Here is an 18126-nt window from a genome sequence, read left to right as displayed (position 1 = left end):
TGCCAGTATTCCATGCCTGACTCTGAAATGCATCCATTCCTTGATGTACTAAGTGTAGAAAGGGGAGGGCGGGGGTCTCAGCCGTTCTTCGCCTCCAGTTCTCTCCCCCCCAACCGTCCTGATTTCAGATCCCTCCGCTAATGATTTCCTCCTCAGAGCTCAGCTAACATTTTAATGAGTGTGGCTTTCTTAAACCAGGCCAGGGGGAAATGAAACTAATGAGGAAAGTAGCAGAAGGGGGGGGAACCAGGCGAGAGCGGCGCTGTCTCCTCCCTTGAACCAGATGATGATGTATAGGTATAATGTATAGGTATATGTATAAATTCCCCATAGGGCTGAGAGGGTTCATCCCAGAGGACCACCCTATGGGGGCTCAATCAAAAATAAAAAATCCTTTGAAGCCTTAACCCAGGGGACAGAAGATTTGGAAGGTTGCCTGGGTAACTGGGCACAGGAAGTGATGTCACAGGGGGATTTGGGGGCCTTTGGCATGAGGCTTGGGATAGCTAAAGAGAAAGAAAACCATTTTGGCAGGCTTGCTAATGGCAGGCTGGGGGAGATCACAGCCTCCAGCATTTCTCCAATGAGAATAGGGATGCCCTATTCAATAACAATAATACAGTAGTACCTCGGGTTACAGGGACGCGGGTGGCGCTGTGGGTAAAAGCCTCAGCGCCTAGGGCTTGCCGATCGAAAGGTCGGCGGTTCGAATCCCCGCGGCGGGGTGCGCTCCCGCTGCTCGGTCCCAGTGCCTGCCAACCTAGCAGTTCGAAAGCACCCCCGGGTGCAAGTAGATAAATGGGGACCGCTTACCAGCGGGAAGGTAAACGGCGTTCCGTGTGCTGCGCTGGCTCACCAGATGCAGCTTGTCACGCTGGCCACGTGACCCGGAAGTGTCTTCGGACAGCGCTGGCCCCCGGCCTATAGAGTGAGATGGGCGCACAACCCTAGAGTCTGTCAAGACTGGCCCGTATGGGCAGGGGTACCTTTACCTTTACCTTTACCTCGGGTTACAGACGCTTCAGGTTACAGACTCTTCAGGTTACAGACTCCGCTAACCCAGAAATAGTAGCTCGGGTTAAGAACTTTGCTTCAGGATGAGAACAGAAATTGTGCCACGGCGCCGCGGCAGCGGGAGGCCCCATTAGCTAAAGTGGTGCTTCAGGTTAAGAACAGTTTCAGGTTAAGAACGGACCTCCGGAACAAATTAAGTTCTTAACCCGAGGTACCATAATAATAATGATGATGATGATGATGATGATGATGTTATTAGTTATACCTTGCCCATCTGACTGGGTTGCCACAGCCACTCCAGGCAGCTTCCAACATATATAAAAACATAATAAAACATTAAAAAACTTCCCTCTACAGGGCTGCCTTCAGATGGCTTCTAAAGGTTGTATCTCCTTGCCTTGGGGCGGGGGCATAGCTGTCAACTTTTCCCTTTTCTTCGGAATAAGGGAATTTCCCTTTAAAAAAAGGAAAACATTGACAGCTATGGCGGGGGTGTGTGTCACATAACTCCATACCCCGCAACATTTCTCCAGTAAAAATAGGGACGTCCTAAGGAAAAGCGGGACATTCTGAGATCAAATCAGAAACCAGGACAGCTTCTGTAAATCTGTGACTGTCCTGGGAAATAGGGACACTTTGAGGGTCTGGGAGATGCCTTACATTTCAGTGCTGTGAAGAACAAGCCCCTCTTGAGATGACCATGCTGTAAGAACAGTACTTTGTAACAATACGTTACAAAGTCACCGCCAGTCTCCTCGCACGCTGCATTTCCTGCAAATACACTGTGCTCCCAAGTGGTTCCGCGCGTCGATAATTTACAGACAATCACTATAATTATAACGCAGTACGATAGAAAACGTTAGCAATTCAGCAGCGGCTGCTTATTTGATGCAGGGGTGGGGAATGTGGCGGCCCTCCTTCAGGTGCATTTGGCTTCCCCTCCCGTCTGCCTCTGTCAGTGGTCAGGGGTGATAGGAATTGTAGTCCGGCAATGGGTCCTGGAGGGCCACAGGTCTTCCTCTTGCCTCTGCTTTCAGCCAAAAGGTGGGGAGGGCACCATGGCCAATGGTATCTAAAGCTGCTGAGATCAAGAAGCAGAAACAGAATCCCACTGCCCACTCTCAAGAGAGTTCATCCATTAGGCTGACTATGGCTAATTCAGTCCCCAAACCACACCTGAACACTACTTGAGATGGATCCTGATCACATATATCCTCCAGGAACTCCTGGTATTAATAATAGCAACCTACTACCCAGGATTACGCTGGTGGCACTGTGGGTTAAACCACAGAGCCTAGGACTTGCTGATCAGAAGGTCAGCGGTTCGAATCCCCACGACGGGGTGAGCTCCCGTTGCTCGGTCCCTGCTCCTGCCAACCTAGCAGTTCGAAAGCACGTCAAAGTGCAAGTAGATAAATAGGTACCCCTCCGGCGGGAAGATAAACGGCTTTTCCAAGCGCTGCTCTGGTTCGCCAGAAGCGGCTTAGTCATGCTGGCCACATGACCCGGAAGCTGTACGTCGGCTCCCTCGGCCAATAAAGCAAGATGAGCGCCACAACCCCAGAGTCGTCTGCGACTGGACCTAATGGTCAGGGGTCCCTTTACCTTTTACCCAGGATAACTCAGTCAGTAGAGCATGAGACTCTTAATCCCAGGTTCATGGGTTTGAACCCCACATTGGGCAAACGTATACTTGCATTTTAGGGGGTTGAACTAGATGGCCCTCGTGGCACCTTCCAGCTCTACAGTTCTGTGATTCTATTATTATACCTCCATTAAGCAAATAAAAATAGCATATGCCAACCCACAAACCCCTCCCCAGAAATGTCTCAACAAGTGGGGCAGGGGAGAGGGGCATCAAATTGAAATCATTAAATTGTCGGCTGCATAAATGAAATGTTATGAATTGCTTTAAGAATTATTGGAAGGATGTCCTCATAGCAAAAGCGTGGTCTTAAGGGAACAAAGCAAGATTATATGGTGGTGTGAAAATTGCAGTATATGCATTTTATGCACACATTACCCAAGTGAATACATTTTGGCACACATTACTTGGCTGGAGAAGTGCATTGCAAAATTGGGAGAAGTGTGGATTTTGAAGGGTGTCTGTGTTTAGTTTGCATATTGTTTCCGCAAGTGTGGATTAAGTAAAGTTTGTCTTTAAATGTGAACTCAGTAGAGTCAGTCCCCCCTTTCTTACTACCACCCCGTAACAGGTGGTGAAATTTAACAAGTTAAAAAAGTGGGGGTGATGACCACAGCAGATGCCATTCCTTAAATAATGAAATTGGAACATATGAAATTGGGGGGGGGCTGCTACCCAGCATCACCCCAACTCCCTGCTGGGGTGGGTCTTACCCATAATGCCACCTAAGTAGGGCTAAATTAAAGCAACAGACACATGAAACATAAAAAGGTTTGTGATACAAATGCAAAATTGTATAAGTCTGAGGAATGTTGTTCTCTCTTGGTCTGACCTACCTCAAAGGGCTGTAGTGTGGATAAAACTGGAAAGCCCTGAGCTACTTGGAGGAAAAAAAGTGTGGGGTTTTTTTTACAAATTTGGCAGATGGAACAAGAGTTCTCCAACCCCAAATACCTGGCAATGCTTCTGAACCCCACAAGTTCTGATGCCTGCTTTCACCTCCACAGGGACTAGCAACTTGCTCAAAAAAGCTGAGATTCTTTGGGTGTCAAATTGAACCCTTTCTGTGTTTGCGCAGGGTCACAAAAACACACACAGTCCTGATAGATGTGGCCTGTGTAATTTACTTACTGGTTTTAAAAATATGCCAGGTCTGACACTTGTCCAGCCCAGTCCTGATTTCAGAAGTCTACCTTGTTCTACAAATCCTCCGCTCTTTTCAGAGAGACACTCCTTAACCTCTCCTTTGTCTGTTTCCTGTCTTGCAATCTCAGCAAAAAAAGGAAACCTGGATCTGAACGCAGGTGAGTGCCAACGGAATTCGCATCATCCACATGATCTATTACCTATAATTTCCCATATATTTATAGAAACCCATCCAAGGTGTCTGGTTTTTTACGGCTTTCCCCACAAGGTTTCCCCAGCTACCTAAAAAGCAGCCCCATAAAGTAAGGGGGCTAATTTATCTGGATGCCTTTAACCCTTGGATGGCTTCAAAAGAGAATTGGACAAATTCGTAGAGGGGAGGGCTCTGCCTCTACAGTTGAAGGCAGCCCACCTTCTGCTTCCCAGTTGCTAGAAACCATAGGAGGGTAGAGATATTGTGGTCAGGTCCTGCTTGCAGATTCCCCATATAAAGCATCTAGTTCAGGGGTCAGCAAACATTTTCAGCAGGGGGCCAGTCCACTGTCCCTCAGACCTTGTGGGGGGCCGGACTATATTTTGAAATAAATAATAATGAACGAATTCCTGTGCCCCACAAATAACCCAGAAATGCATTTTAAATAAAAGGACACATTCTACTCATGTAAAAACACGCTGCTTCCTGGACTGTCCATGGGCTGGACTGAGAAGGCGATTGGGCCGGATCCGGCCCCCAGGCCTTAGTTTGCCTACCCATGATCTAGTTGGCCTCTGTGAAAACAGGAAGCTGGACTAGATGGGCCATTGGCTTGATCCAGCAGGCTTTTCTTACGACATTCCCTCATGCTGATTCAGCTCCATTTCCTCCTGACAAACTGACATAGTCCTTTTTTCGCATTTCAGCGGGGATAGCTCTTCCCCGGTACGGAAGGAGAAGAAGAAGAAGACAGGGAAAAAACATCGGAGAGACAGGTAAAGGACTCAGGGCTCCCCCTTTTCATCTCCCCCTAACAATGGGAAGGTCCATAGCTCACTGGCAGAACATCTGCTTTTCACGCAGAAGGTGCCCCCGTTCAATCCCCAGGGGCATCTCTGGGGAGGGGTGGGGGAAGGCACTGAAAATCCTGCCAGCATCTCTTTGCATCTCAAATGCTTCACTAACAGAGCCAGAACCTGGCTTCCATTTTCTGGTCACGCTGGACTGTGACAGGATTTTGGAAACTTGTATGGGTACTTCTGGGCAAGCAGCCAGTTCCAAAGCTGGCCAGTAGCACTGCCAGCTGGCCTAGGGATTTGGACCCTGGAGGCAATTGCCCTCAGGCTGGTAGGTAGAGGAGGCAGAGCAGCTGGGGGACTGGTGCAACCTGTCCAGTCTGCCCTCCATGGCTTATCTGTGCTGCCCATCCACCACTAGTCAGCATGCTGTAGTCACCAGTCAGCAGCGCCACCTGTTGACAGCCAAGCAAACTGCAGCATGACAACACCCTTCCATTTTTATTATATTCGATCCCCGACATCCCTGGCTTGGGCCCTAGGGCACCACTGCTGGTCGGTATAGACACTACTGGGCTAAGTGGTTCAGTAGTCTAACACAGCTTCCTTTGTTCTCATCTGTCTCTTCCGCTAGACAATCTCTCGTTGATAGGAGAGTACAAACTTTTTTTAAGCAAAAGGTCCCAGATCTGACCCACCTAGCATTTCCAGTTAAATGGAGGCCCCTGGATTGGAAGAGACCTTTCTTTTCAGGAAATTGAGGTGTGCCACTGCCAGTCACACCAGGTTAGAACTGGGCTGAATGGACCAGAACTAACAGAGGCTATAGATTGTTGCAGCCTCCAGCTCCCATCAGCTCTGGCAGGATGCTGTGGATTGGAGTCCAGTGACATCGACAGGGCAACATGGCTGTGTTACATAGAGACAAGTTGCTGCAGGTTCTGTCAGTAAAGGCCATGGTCAATCTATCTGTTGTCTGCACAGCCCCACATTCTGGACTAAGATGGTCTGGATGAGCAGTTTATTTATTATTATTAAATTTATTGCTCACCCTTCATCAGCAGGTCTCAGGGCTGGTTACAGCAATTTAAAATTCAGGAATAGGGTAATCTGGGTGCTGCATCTTTGGTGTGGCTCTTATGCAAGGAAAGAGATATTTGGCTATGCGCTCCTCCCTCTTTCTCCTGGACCATCTCAACCAGTGTCTCTCCTTTCCTCTCTTTGTTCCTGTTCTTGCCGGTTGCCCATCAGGTCTGCGTCTGGCTCTCGTAAGAAGAGGAGGCACAGGTGAGGGTTAATGGTGTAGATTCCTCCCCCCACCGGACACCTTGTCTCCCCTAATCCCACATCCACATTCCTCACCTCCTCCCCCACCTCAGCCGGGACCAGCAAGGCAAACTATGCACTGCCCTCTAGTGGCCAAAGACCACATTTGATCCTCTTTCTACAACAAATTCACCACTTGCCCCCTTGTCGGGCTCAAGGTCTCTTCCGGCCAAGCTCAGAAGAAACCACATTGGTCCAGGGCCATGAAAGTAGCTCCATAAAGGCCATCATAGCCAGGCATGAAAAGGCCAAAGGATCCGGGTTCAAAGGCTTGCAGGGAACAAGGAAGGTCACTTGACTTGCCTGGGAGGGCGTCACCAAGATTTCACCTACCAGGAACTCCTAGAGGAGTTTGCTCCATAATGATGGGGCCACCACCAAGGAAGTCCAGCCTTGGACATCCAGATGGGTGCAGGGGTTACTTCTGGAATCTGCCATGGAAAGATGTTGTGATGGTTACCAATTTCAAAGGCATTTAAAGGTGGAGTCGAACAGATTTATGGAAGGAAAAGCTATCAATGACTACTAGTCATAGAAAACATACCTCTGAATACCAGAACAACAGCAGGAGAAAGTAACTGCACCCCTGCCCTGCTTATGGGATTCATAGAGGCAACGGTTGCCAGCTCTGTGAAACACGTCACCCAGAATCTGCCATTGGAGGCGGCTACCTCACTTTGTCTAATGGTAGAGCCGGCCATGGCAAAGATTAGTTAGGTGAGCTCTCGGTCTGATCCAGCAGGGCTCATCTTATGTTCTTACATGAAGTACAGTCTCTAGAGCTGTTCTCTGCAAGCTGGGGAGGGTGTGGTGGCCAAAATTTATATAATAAGGCGTAAAATGCACCAACATTATAATCACTTAGTGATAACAATGGAACTGCAAGAGCTTTCAGTGCAGGCACACAGAGCTCTCCTCATCTGCAACAGCCTCCCTGTTCATTTCAGCACAGGAAGCTGATTTGAAGGTGCAGATAAAGCAGTGGGTCATGGTGAGGTGAGATGTCATGACTTGCAAAACGTTCTCTAGACCGTCAGAAAATAGCCTGCCCCTCTGATTCTGGACCCTCCGCCTAAGAGTCGATTCCCCATGGAGAGGCTGATAAGCAGGCCACAGGTTTGGCACTTTGGCACCTGGGGAAGCTGTTCCATGAAATATTCTAGAAGGAAAAACTGGCTGCTGAGCCTGGTGCTCCCTGTGCCCATGTCTGGTTTCCCTCCTCCTCTCTCTCTCTCTGTCTCTCTCTCTGCCTCTCCCTTTTCATGTGCGTTCAGTTTTCTGCTGTCTCATAGGTCCAGAAGTCTCAAGAGCAAAAGGAAAGAGAAGAACAAAGACAGAAAAAGGTGAGGATCAGAATGGATTGCACCCCATCCGCAGAAGAAAACAGCACAAGTTGAATGCTTATTCCCATGTTACTTGCAAGTGAAATTTCCCCCCGGAAGCAAATAAAATGGGAATTAACCATCTTGAAATAACTCATGGAAGATGAAGCAAGCTTGTTTCCTGCTTCTCCAGAGGGCAGGACCCAAACCAATGGATTCAGATTACAAGAAAGGAATTTCTGACTAAACATTAGGAAGAGCTTTCCAATGGTAAGAGCTGTTTGACAGCAGAACAGCCTCCTTTGGAAGGTGGTGGACACTCACTTGCTGGAGGATTTCCAACAGAGGTTGGATGACCACCTGTGAGGGATTCTTTCGTTGTGATTCCTGAATTACAGAGGGTTGGACAAGATGACCATTGGTGGTCCCTTACAACTCTGTGCTTCTAGGACTAACACCTTGAATTTGGTCCGGTAGCTCACCAGCAGCCAGTGCGATGCTTTCAGAACTGGTGACTCAAGGTCCCGTCAGACTCCTGAACCCAGACCCATGGTTAGGCTCAGCATCCAGGCCTGGATCCAAATTCAGCCCCTCTGTAGCTTGCACCAGCTGGTCCTTCCTTTGTGCCAAAGTCCTAGCTGTCAATCAGGGTCTGGGTCATGATGGGGGCAGTCCCAGAACTCCTCCTGAGCCACAGTCATGGACTAATTGGACACAGAAGAATAGTCAGGGGAACCAGCTGAGAACCCCCAGGAGAAGAAGGCTGAGAACCAGCGGAGTGGTAGTGGGACAATGGGGTGGAATAAGAGGGAGAGGACTGGAAGAAGGTGTCAGAAGCTGAAGGAGCAACAGGGCTTAGTGAGCTGGGGGAGTCTGTGGCAGAGAAGCCCAGAATCAGAGGCAGAAGCTGAAGCAGGAGAGGAGGGAGGCCAAGAGGCAGAGAGGAGTCAGGCTGGTGCAGAGTCATGTGTGCCTCCCCTTCCTGCCACGACAAGCTCCCCTCCCACCTTGTCATCTAGAACCAGGAGAGGCATGAAAAGGGCAGAGGAGTGATTAGCTGTGTGTAGGTGCAGTCTCTGATTGCTTGGAGGAAACGCTGGAGAAGAGAGCACTTGGGCAGCTATGGGGAGGCGAGGACCTTTAGTCTCAGTAACTGCTCCATGGGGCAAGACCTACCAGGGATAAGCTGTTGTGCTCATCCAAGTCTGTGCAGATCGTGTTTTCACCAACAAAGAGTTAACTCCAATTTGCACAGTGTGATTTACTGCTGGCTCGCTCCTGACAGCCAGGCTGGTGGAGCGCCGGGTTCTGCCTCACCCTTCCGCTTCTCCCCATGCTCTCCCAGGTCACACAGCGAGTCGTCCACTCGGAGGTCCCACAGGCGCAGCAGCTGCAGTTCCCGGAGCGCCTCGCTCTCCTCGGATTACAGCGACTGCAAATTGGCAAGCAGGTAGGCTGGGCTTACACCTGGTCTGGCCCCAGGTTTAGGGGTAGGGAGGCACAGCTTGGGGGGGGGAGCTCTTTAAATGGGACCGGTTGTGGATGGTTTTTTCACTCAAAGAACATACATGCAGAGCTTTGTGGTGTTACAAGTGTCACATATTATCCATTGTGCATTTGTTTGGAGTTGATCCTGCTTAGTGTCTCAACATCAAAAAAATGAAGATCATGGCCACTGGTCCCATCACCTCCTGGCAAATAGAAGGGGAAGAAATGGAGGCAGTGAGAGATTTTACTTTCTTGGGCTCCATGATCACTGCAGATGGTGACAGCAGTCACGAAATTAAAAGACGCCTGCTTCTTGGGAGGAAAGCAATGACAAACCTAGATAGCATCTTAAAAACCAGAGACATCACATTGCCAACAAACGTCCGTATAGTTAAAGCTATGGTTTTCCCAGTAGTGATGTATGGAAGTGAAAGCTGGACCATAAAGAAGGCTGATCGCTGAAGAATTGATGCTTTTGAATTATGGTGTTGGAGGAGACTCTTGAGAGTCCCATGGACTGCAAGAAGATCAAACCTATCCATTCTGAAGGAAATCAGCCCTGAGTGCTCACTGGAAGGACAAATCCTGAAGCTGAGGCTCCAATACTTTGGCCACCTCATGAGAAGAGAAGACTCCCTGGAAAAGACCCTGATGTTGGGAAAGATGGAGGGCACAAGGAGAAGGGGACGACAGAGGACGAGATGGTGGGACAGTGTTCTCGAAGCTACCAGCATGAGTTTGACCAAACTGCGGGAGGCAGTGGAAGACAGGAGTGCCTGGCGTGCTCTGGTCCATGGGGTCACGAAGAATCGGACACGACTAAACGACTAAACAACAACACAGTGTCTATGATGTCAAATGGTACATCTGTTTTAACACGGATGTTGTTGTAATGAACGTTCTTATTATATATTTTAATTATGGGTGTTTCAGTGTTTTACTGTGTATTTTAAGAACGGGTAGCTGTATTTTTATTATTGGATTTTGTTTTTATTCATGTTTCATAATGTTTATATATGGCTCGATTGTAAAAAAAGCGGGGGGACTTAAAGCAGTCTACAAAGAAGAATAAAGCAAGAAATCATTGGTGGAAGCAGTTTTTTAAAATAGAATAAGGGATAGGCAAAAACCAGATCAAAACACATGCCAACATATCTAGGTAGGCTTGTCTAAACAAAAATGCATTTAGCAGGCGCCACAGAGAGTTCAATAAAGGCACCTGGCTGATGTCAAGAGGCAGTGTGTTCCAAAGTATAAGTGATGCCACACTAAAAGGTTGACTGCTTACAAATGTGGAAGAGGTATTTTGTGGCACCCGTAACAGTGCCAGTTCCACAGATGAAAGCAGTCCAGTCGGTATATATGAGGGTAATGTGATCTCACAGGTATGCTACTCCCAAGTTGTTTAGGACTTTTTAGTTGTAAGTAACACCTTGAACCTGGCCCAGTAGCAAACTGGCAGCTAGTGCACATCCTTGAGCAAAGGTTTTCTATGGTGAGAGGGTCTCATTCCTGTCAGCAATCATCCTGCAGCATTCTGCAGCTTCCAGATCAAGTGCAAGGAAAGCACCGATACAGCACATTGCAGGATTCCAGTTTTGAAGTAACCAATTAATGGGTAGCCGTATTTCTTTAATAGACCTTCTGGACATCCAATGAAGTTGAATGTTGGAAGATAAAAAGAAGGACTATGGACATTCCTCCTGCAGGAGGCAGTGATGGCCACCAATTTTTTGGGGGGGGGGCTTCAAAGGAGGATTAGATAAATTCATGGAGGAGGATAAGGCTAGCTCTGCCTCCACAGTTAGAGGCGGCTATGCTTCTGAATACCAGTTCCTGGAAACTGCAGGAGGGGAGAGGGCTCTGGTGCTCGGATCCTGCGTCAGGGCTTCCTACTGGTTGGCCACTGTGAGAACAGGATGCTGGTCCAGGTGGGCCACTGGCCTGATGCAAGAGGCTCTTATGTTCTTATATTGGCACAAGTTCCTCAGTGGGAGCTCTCCTTGGTGCTGAAACAACCAGCCTGCCTTTCCCAGTGAACTCTTGCATCCGAGACCAGGGAGAAGAGTCGGTAGAAGAAGATTGGAAGAAATTAAAAGACTATCTACAGAAATACTGTAAAATTAAGGAATGTTAGAAGGATGTTGGAATGAAGTTATGTGGTTTTAGCAGTAATGCTACAAAGGGGTATGTAAAAATGGATTGTTAACAGGTGAGAATGTAAAGTTATAATATATTAAGATAAATTATTAAGATAAAAGCAAAAATGGTAAGGATTTGCTGAAACAACTATTGAACTAGAATACAAAAAAGGGAGGTGTGAGGAGGTCAGGGAAACAAGTAAATGAAAGACAAGACATGGAAAGACTGATTTGTTTTTAATTGGTTCTATTTTTCTGTATTTTGTATTTTTTCTTTCTTTCTTTTTTCTCTTTTCATTTTTGTAACTTTTTTGAAACTTTAGTAAATATTATTTTTTTTAAAAAAAGGATAGTTAAGTCTGGGTTCTATCTAGCTGTATTACATCCTTCTGCAGCAAAACCTACCTGGTGGCCTTACCCTATATGCTTCCAATCAACTTGCTTGCTGGCTTCTGTTAGAGCAGTTGGTTGGCCACTTTGAGTAGAGGATGGTGGATCAGATGGGCTGGTGGCCTGATCCAGCAGATTCTTCTTATGTTCCTAATAGAGGTTCTTCTTCTTCGATTGCTGTTGTCCTTTATTTGTTTGGGAACTGCCTTGCTATTTCTCCTTGAAATAAAAGGGGATCTATAAATCCTTCTAAGAAATATAGCAACAATCTCATGGAGGCCTACATAGCTGCTGACCAACCCTTTCTGTCCTCCCCTTTGTTTGCAGACTGAGTCCCAAGTACAGAGAGGATGCCCAGAAGGGCAGCAGCCACCAGTCCAGCCAGAGCCCCTCCTCCTCCTGTACCGGCCACAGCCGATCGGCCACGCCTCACCAAAACGGGCACAAGGGCGGTGCCCAGAACGGCCGCCATAGCCACGGCGCCCTCTTGGAGAAGAAACAGGAGGTATGGACCTTTTGGGTTTGCTTTTCTCAGGGTTCAATCCAACCCCACCTTCCCCAGCTGCCGCCCCCCCCCCTTCCCTCCCCAGATCGGCTCTGCCCCATCTCACGTTGCTCCCTCCTCTTAGGCATTTTGCTCAAAGCATGGCGGATGGGGAAGGCTTAAGGAGAAGATGTTCCTCCAAGCCAGGCTTTCAGGTGCTGCTGGACTCCAACTCCCAATAGCCAGCATGGCCAATGGTTGGGGACGATGGGACCTGCAGCCCCACAGCATCCGGAGGGCTGGGGGGTTGCTCTGGAACTTCTCTCCCTCCCTCCTTCTCCGTCTCTTTCTCCTCTCATCAGACACTCATGTGCTACATCTGCATTGGGGTAACTCGGTGGTAGAATTTGGGCTAGATTACCCTTTGGGTCCCTTCCAATTCTGAAGTTCCGTGAGTCCAGGAAGTACTTTGCTGAGATCTTTTTGAGGAGTAGCAATGAGGCAAAAATCCATCGCCAAATGTTTTCAGGTCCGAGGATTTGGGTCTGTACGCCAAAGGTTTCCATACTTCTCTTCTCTCCATGCTTTTATCACCACCTCTCACTGCCTATTTGTGGTCCGCAGGAAAGGTCCCGATCCTGGCTATTGCTGGGAGTCTTTTTGCCTCCTTTTACCCACATGTAAGCTGTCTGAAGGCAGGAACAGGCTGCAGTTCGGTGGTAGAGCACACATTTTGAACAGGCCATCACAGGCTGAATCCCTGGCGTCTCAAAGATGCCTGCTGGAGACCCTGCTGGAGAGCTGCTGCCAGTCAGTGTGGGCAATATTTAGCTAGATGGATCAAGGTCACACTCGGTTTAAGGCAGCTTCCTATGACTAGGAAGCGATGCCCTCCATGGCTTAGCTTGACAACAGCGCCGTGCCTTTAAAGAGCAGAGATGGGGAAGGAATGGATTCAGTTTGTGTTTTAATGCAAGATCACCTACAGCCAATTCCAGGCTTCCCCACCCTGAAAGCAGCCCTCCCCATGATAAAAATGCTTCAAAACAAGATGAGTTCTTTCAGTTTAAGCATTCTCCATTAGGATTACCTCTCTCCATTCCCCTCCTCCTCCCCCTACCATTTTACCTCCAAATTTCTGAGCATCTTGAAAGGAAGGAATTCCTGGTACAGTCTTCCCCAGAGAGTTTACTAGACCAATCCACTCTAAGTTTATCCATTCCATTGTCTCTTTCTGCTCATCCGTCTCTTTCTCCCTCTTTTTTAAAAAGAAATTATAAACAACATATATACACATTTTTATTTATTTTCCTAACCATGTGATTCTACCTCTTTTTCCCACACACCCCAAATCACTGTAGTTTGTTTATTCCATTATTCATCTCTATGTGAGCCTTTCCCCCTGCCCTGCCCCAGTTCAGAAAAAGATGGCATTAAATGAAAGGTGAGGGCTCTGTGACCCCCCCCCAAGGGTGTTGATGGATTCTAACTCCCACCATCCCTGACCACTGGCCATGCTGGCTGGGGCTGATGGGAATTGTAGCTCAACAACATCTGGAGGAGGGCTGCATGCATCCCTGCACAAAGTTTCCTAATCCAGGGATTGCCATACAGTGTGCCAGGGAAGAATGTGAAAGACACCAAGGAGTTGGTTGCAGAGGTTGCCTGGGTCTCTGCATGAGTCACCGTTCTGGTGTTGGGTGGATCATTTCCCCTTCCCTCGGACTCATTTTTCCCAAACTGACTTTGGAGTCAGTTATGACTCCGGGCTTACATGTGTGACTGGATCCATCAGCACAATTGTGTCCTCTGAAAATTCACTCCCAGAACAGCAACTCACACAGAGGCATCAGAGATGAGCACTCTTGTGAACAGGGGTTGTTTCCTCTCTCACACTCTAAAACTAGTCATACAGTGTGCTTCATGTCTCAGAAGTGTGGGAAACAAAGCAGAATGTATTTTAATGCTTCGGGAAATGAATAATAGAGCCAGCTTTTCTCCAAATTCCCTGATAATACTCGAGTCAACACACGTTTCCTTTGGTTGTCAATTGCGGCTCCTGCTGTCCTGTGCAACTTTTATTTTATTTTTCATTTTTAATCCCAATCTGTGTTTTTCTTTAGCCTCCCGTTCGAAATGTGGTAATATAAAAGTTCAATTTCTTGCTCGGCAGAAATCAGGGGACTGGGCGGGAGGGTGACTGGGGTGTGCCTTTCGGATTCCTGCATTTTCTTTCTTGTTTTCTTCCCTTTTTGTAATGTACAGAAATGCAAACTATATCTTTCTCTTTTTCTTTTTCTTCCATTGTTGTCATGTGGATCTAGAAAATAAATATTATTTCTTCTGTTATTATCATTATTATTATTATTACAATTTCCCCCTTCCGTTTCGTTTCTTTGTGTGTGTAAGTGTGGAACCCTCCCGGCCAATTAAGAAATGCACAGACGTCTTTCTTTAGTTCTTTACAACCATTGAACTCTGTTGTCTGTTTAAATTTCACATTTAAAAGGGAAGATAACTGTGTATCCTATTCCTTTTTTAAATATTATCTGAGGCAAAGCAGAAACCATTTCCCTCTCCCACAGAAAGTGGTGGGTTTGAGGTGGCTCAAATGAAACCCCTAAACGAATCTGGTGCTATGCCTGTAAAGAAAATGAGAAAATTATCAGGCCAGTTTGATACTAGAATCATTATCATCTGTGCTATTTTTGCTAGAAAAACAGGTGTCAGAACTCACCATGAACGCCTCCCTGGTTCTCTTATAATGGTGCCCACCTGAGAGGTGCCAGAACTGGGGGGGGGGGGATCCCTGGTTATCGTAATTATTATTTACTTGTGCCAGCCACCACATTTTAGTCAACCAACTATTTAGATTAAAAAGGAGTATTTGTTGCCCCCAATTAATCCATCAGAAGGCTTAAATTATCATTATTTTTTAATCTCAGTACTCTTAGTAAAGCCCAGGTGGTTAGCAACATGTACGACGGGATGGTAGATGTATCTAGACTACAATTCCCATCAACCCCAACAGCCAGAGTTGATGGGAGCCAGGTTAGGGTTCATGTTTAGAGTCCAGCGACTTCCGGAGGACCGCAGGTTCCCCATCCCTGATGTAAGACAAGGGTTTTCCTCTTGTGTGGCAGAAAACAGAGAACTTCTCCTAGCAGGGGCGCCGGCTCCTAGGGGCCAATCCCTTTTGGATCCCCCCTATATTTTGGGGGTAGGGGCTGCCCCCCATGCCCTAAAAACATGGAACTGAAGAGTGGAACTGATCGTAGTCCTCCTCCAGCCGCAGAAGGAAGGAGGGTCGAAGTAGCTTCCAACCGGTGGCAGTGCCAAGAGAGGAAGAGGAGGAGCCGCATTCGGCTCCTCCCAACGTTCTGATGTCACACTCATGACGTCGGGATATTGCACATGTGATGATGGCTCCTCCAATCGCAAGCTGGAACCTCTGTCTCCTAGGAACACAGGAAGCTGCCTCATATTGAACCAGACCATTGGTCCACATAGCTCAGTATCATCGATGGGTATTGGCAGCAAGTTTCCATGGTTTCAAGCAGGGTTTTTACCTCCTCATACATCCCATTCCCCGGGTCCATAGGAAATAAATTCTGCAGGCTAGGATGCAGGGGGGAAAGAAATAGTATCAAGGCCAGCTCTACCATTGAGCAGAGTGAGGCAGGCACCTCAGGCAGCAGATTGGTGTCATGAAAAGGCAGCAAATTGCCAGTTGTTCACTATTTTCTTCTTCTATTTTTACTGCCAGGTAATCAGGGGGGATGCTAGTGGGATATTCTGTCGCAGCTCCCAAAATAACTCTGCTGGCCTTGATACCTTGACTTTGACTTCTTCTTATTGATATTTAATTATTGTATATAATAATAATGATATCAATAAATTAACTTTATTAGTTGGGTTGTTTGTTTGTTTTTACAAAAGTCATGCAGAGTGACTTATCACACAATGAAGGCGTATCTAAAAGACAATACTACTTTTAAAAGGCAGGATTAAAACATCCCACCCACTTGATGAGGCCAATGATGGCACCAGGAGAGCCTCCCTGAGGACAGTATTGCACAAACAGGGGAGCCACCACCAAAAAGGCCTTTTTTTCGTGTTGCCACCCTCCAGACCTCCCATGTAGGAGGTACTTGCAGAAGGGCCTTAGGTGATGCTCACAGGGTCTGGCAACGGGTGGGCAGCATTTGCTTCTCTGCTTCAAAATATTTTTAGTTATCCCTGAGTAGAATCAAACTCAAATGAAGTTGACTTCCCTTTTAAAAAGGTGGTTTCAATTTTCATGCCATATTTTCATGCCGGTGGGCTTCCTTGGTGGTACTCTATATCTATTTCTCTCTCTCTCTATATTTCTCTCTCTCTGTTTCTCAGCTTCTCTTTCCTCCTCCTCCTCGCCCTCTCATGTACACACTTTACAATTTCTCCCTCTTTCAACGGGGCCCCTTCTAGCTTATCCCAATACAAACAGATTCCCGTCCCCACCCCCACCCCCCAACTTGACATTTTCTGCCTTCATCCGCTTCCTTTCTTGCATGATCTTTGGGACTTTTTTTTTCCTTTCAAAAATATTTAAATGTTACAGAGAAACTTTTTAAATTGTTTCATTTTCCAATGGCTGCCGCTATTTAGACAACTACTGGTTATCCATATGCATATAATTTTTTTTATTTAAAAAATAATGAAGAATGATGGCTGCCTGAATTGACCAAGGCCACGTTTGCACCATAAATTTAAAGCAACTATCACACCACTCGGAATGGTTGTGGCTTCCCCCAAAGGATTCTGGGAACTGTAGGTGTTGGTTAAAGGTGATGGGCGTTTTTAGGAGACCCCTGTTCCCCTCACAGGGCTACAATTCCCAGAGTTCCCTGTGAAGAGGGATTGATTGTTTGACTTCTCTGGAAACAGTAGCTCTGTGAGGTGAACGGAGGGGCTCCCAGACAGCCCTTAACAAAATACAGCTCCCAGAATTCCTTGCGGGGAGCCATGACTGTTTAAAATGGTACCATAGTACACTCTCAGCAGCCCCTAATGAACTGCAGCTCCCAGAATGCTTTGGGGAAAACCATAAGTCTTTGAATTGGTACCATAGTGCTTTAAATTTATGGTGTGAATGGGGCCTGAAATCCAAAGTGTGGTCAAAGCAAAGCAAAAGTTGATTAGCAAAAGGGGTCTGAAGCACGTTACTAAAGAGTCGTTGTCTTTTTCCCCATTCTGCCCTCCAAATGTGGAGATTACCATTTCTTTTTTTATTATTGCATTCCTCACCACTCCGAAGGTAGGTATTTCTCTCCCTCCGCACGTTCACTTCTACAGATCAGCCTGTTGAAAAGCACCGTAGTTTGATTAAATGTGATTTTTTTCTATCTTCTCTCTCTCTTTCTTCCTCTCTCTCTCTTCCTCTTTCTCTCTCTGTCTATCTCCTAATGCTTGTCTATTTTTGGTGGCTCTGTACAATTTTTATTTATTTTCTTACAATTAGCTACAAAGTCATGCTTCTCTTATCCTTTTTTCCCCCCATGGAAATTTATTTAATTTCTTTAAAAATAATAATCCTCGTTCTGTTGTTAGAATGCATTTCTGTGTGTTTTTTCTGCTCTTCAATCTTGTGTTTGTTTCCATAAATGGTACAGTCATATCCAGCTGATTTGATTTCCTTTTTGTGATATTATTATTATTATTATTATTATTATTATTATTATTATTATTAAGACGGCTTACTATGCAAGCCATTTAATTGTTATTGCCAAAGTAAAATCACTAAAGCTGAGGGAGACTCTCCATACAATTGGAATTATCCTTTCTCTACCTTGATCACATGGGTGGTTATGAGTTTTGTAGATGGTGTTAAAAAGACAGTTCCAGTTACAGTGGTCACTGAATTTTGGCAGCAAAATCCTCTCTCTCTATACAGTCATACCTCAGAAGCTGAACAGAAGCTGTTCCAGAAGTCTGTTTGACTTCTAAAACGTTCGGGAACCAAGGCGCGGCTTCCAATTGCTCTTGCAGCCAATAGGAAGCTGCAACGAACGTTCAGGTTCCAAAGAACATTCACAAACCAGAACAATCACTTCCAGGTTCGCAGCATTTAAGAGCCAAACCGTTCATCTCGCAAAGCATTCGACTTCCAAGGTACGACTGTATATACATGGAGCCTTTATC

At 46.7% G+C, this 18126-nt stretch overlaps 1 protein-coding gene across 2 annotated transcripts in view; it reads left to right on the top strand.

The window, feature by feature from the left end:
• Positions 1-18126, top strand: part of SRRM3 (serine/arginine repetitive matrix 3) — a 106155-nt gene that overhangs the window by 71157 nt on the left and 16872 nt on the right. The window contains exons 7-12 of one of the 2 annotated variants that reach the window (XM_053367813.1): positions 3934-3963; positions 4706-4774; positions 6047-6082; positions 7396-7464; positions 8789-8893; positions 11790-11967. In XM_053367813.1, coding sequence (XP_053223788.1) covers positions 3934-3963; positions 4706-4774; positions 6047-6082; positions 7396-7464; positions 8789-8893; positions 11790-11967 — 487 coding nt within the window. The remainder of the gene's footprint in view (positions 1-3933; positions 3964-4705; positions 4775-6046; positions 6083-7395; positions 7465-8788; positions 8894-11789; positions 11968-18126) is intronic. The other variant, XM_053367814.1, reaches the window with a different exon arrangement.

This window comes from Podarcis raffonei, chromosome 15 (genome assembly GCF_027172205.1).
Source record: "Podarcis raffonei isolate rPodRaf1 chromosome 15, rPodRaf1.pri, whole genome shotgun sequence".
Lineage (NCBI taxonomy): Eukaryota > Metazoa > Chordata > Lepidosauria > Squamata > Lacertidae > Podarcis > Podarcis raffonei.
Note: the sequence above shows the minus strand (reverse complement) of the source record. Positions and strands in the feature narration are given on the sequence as shown.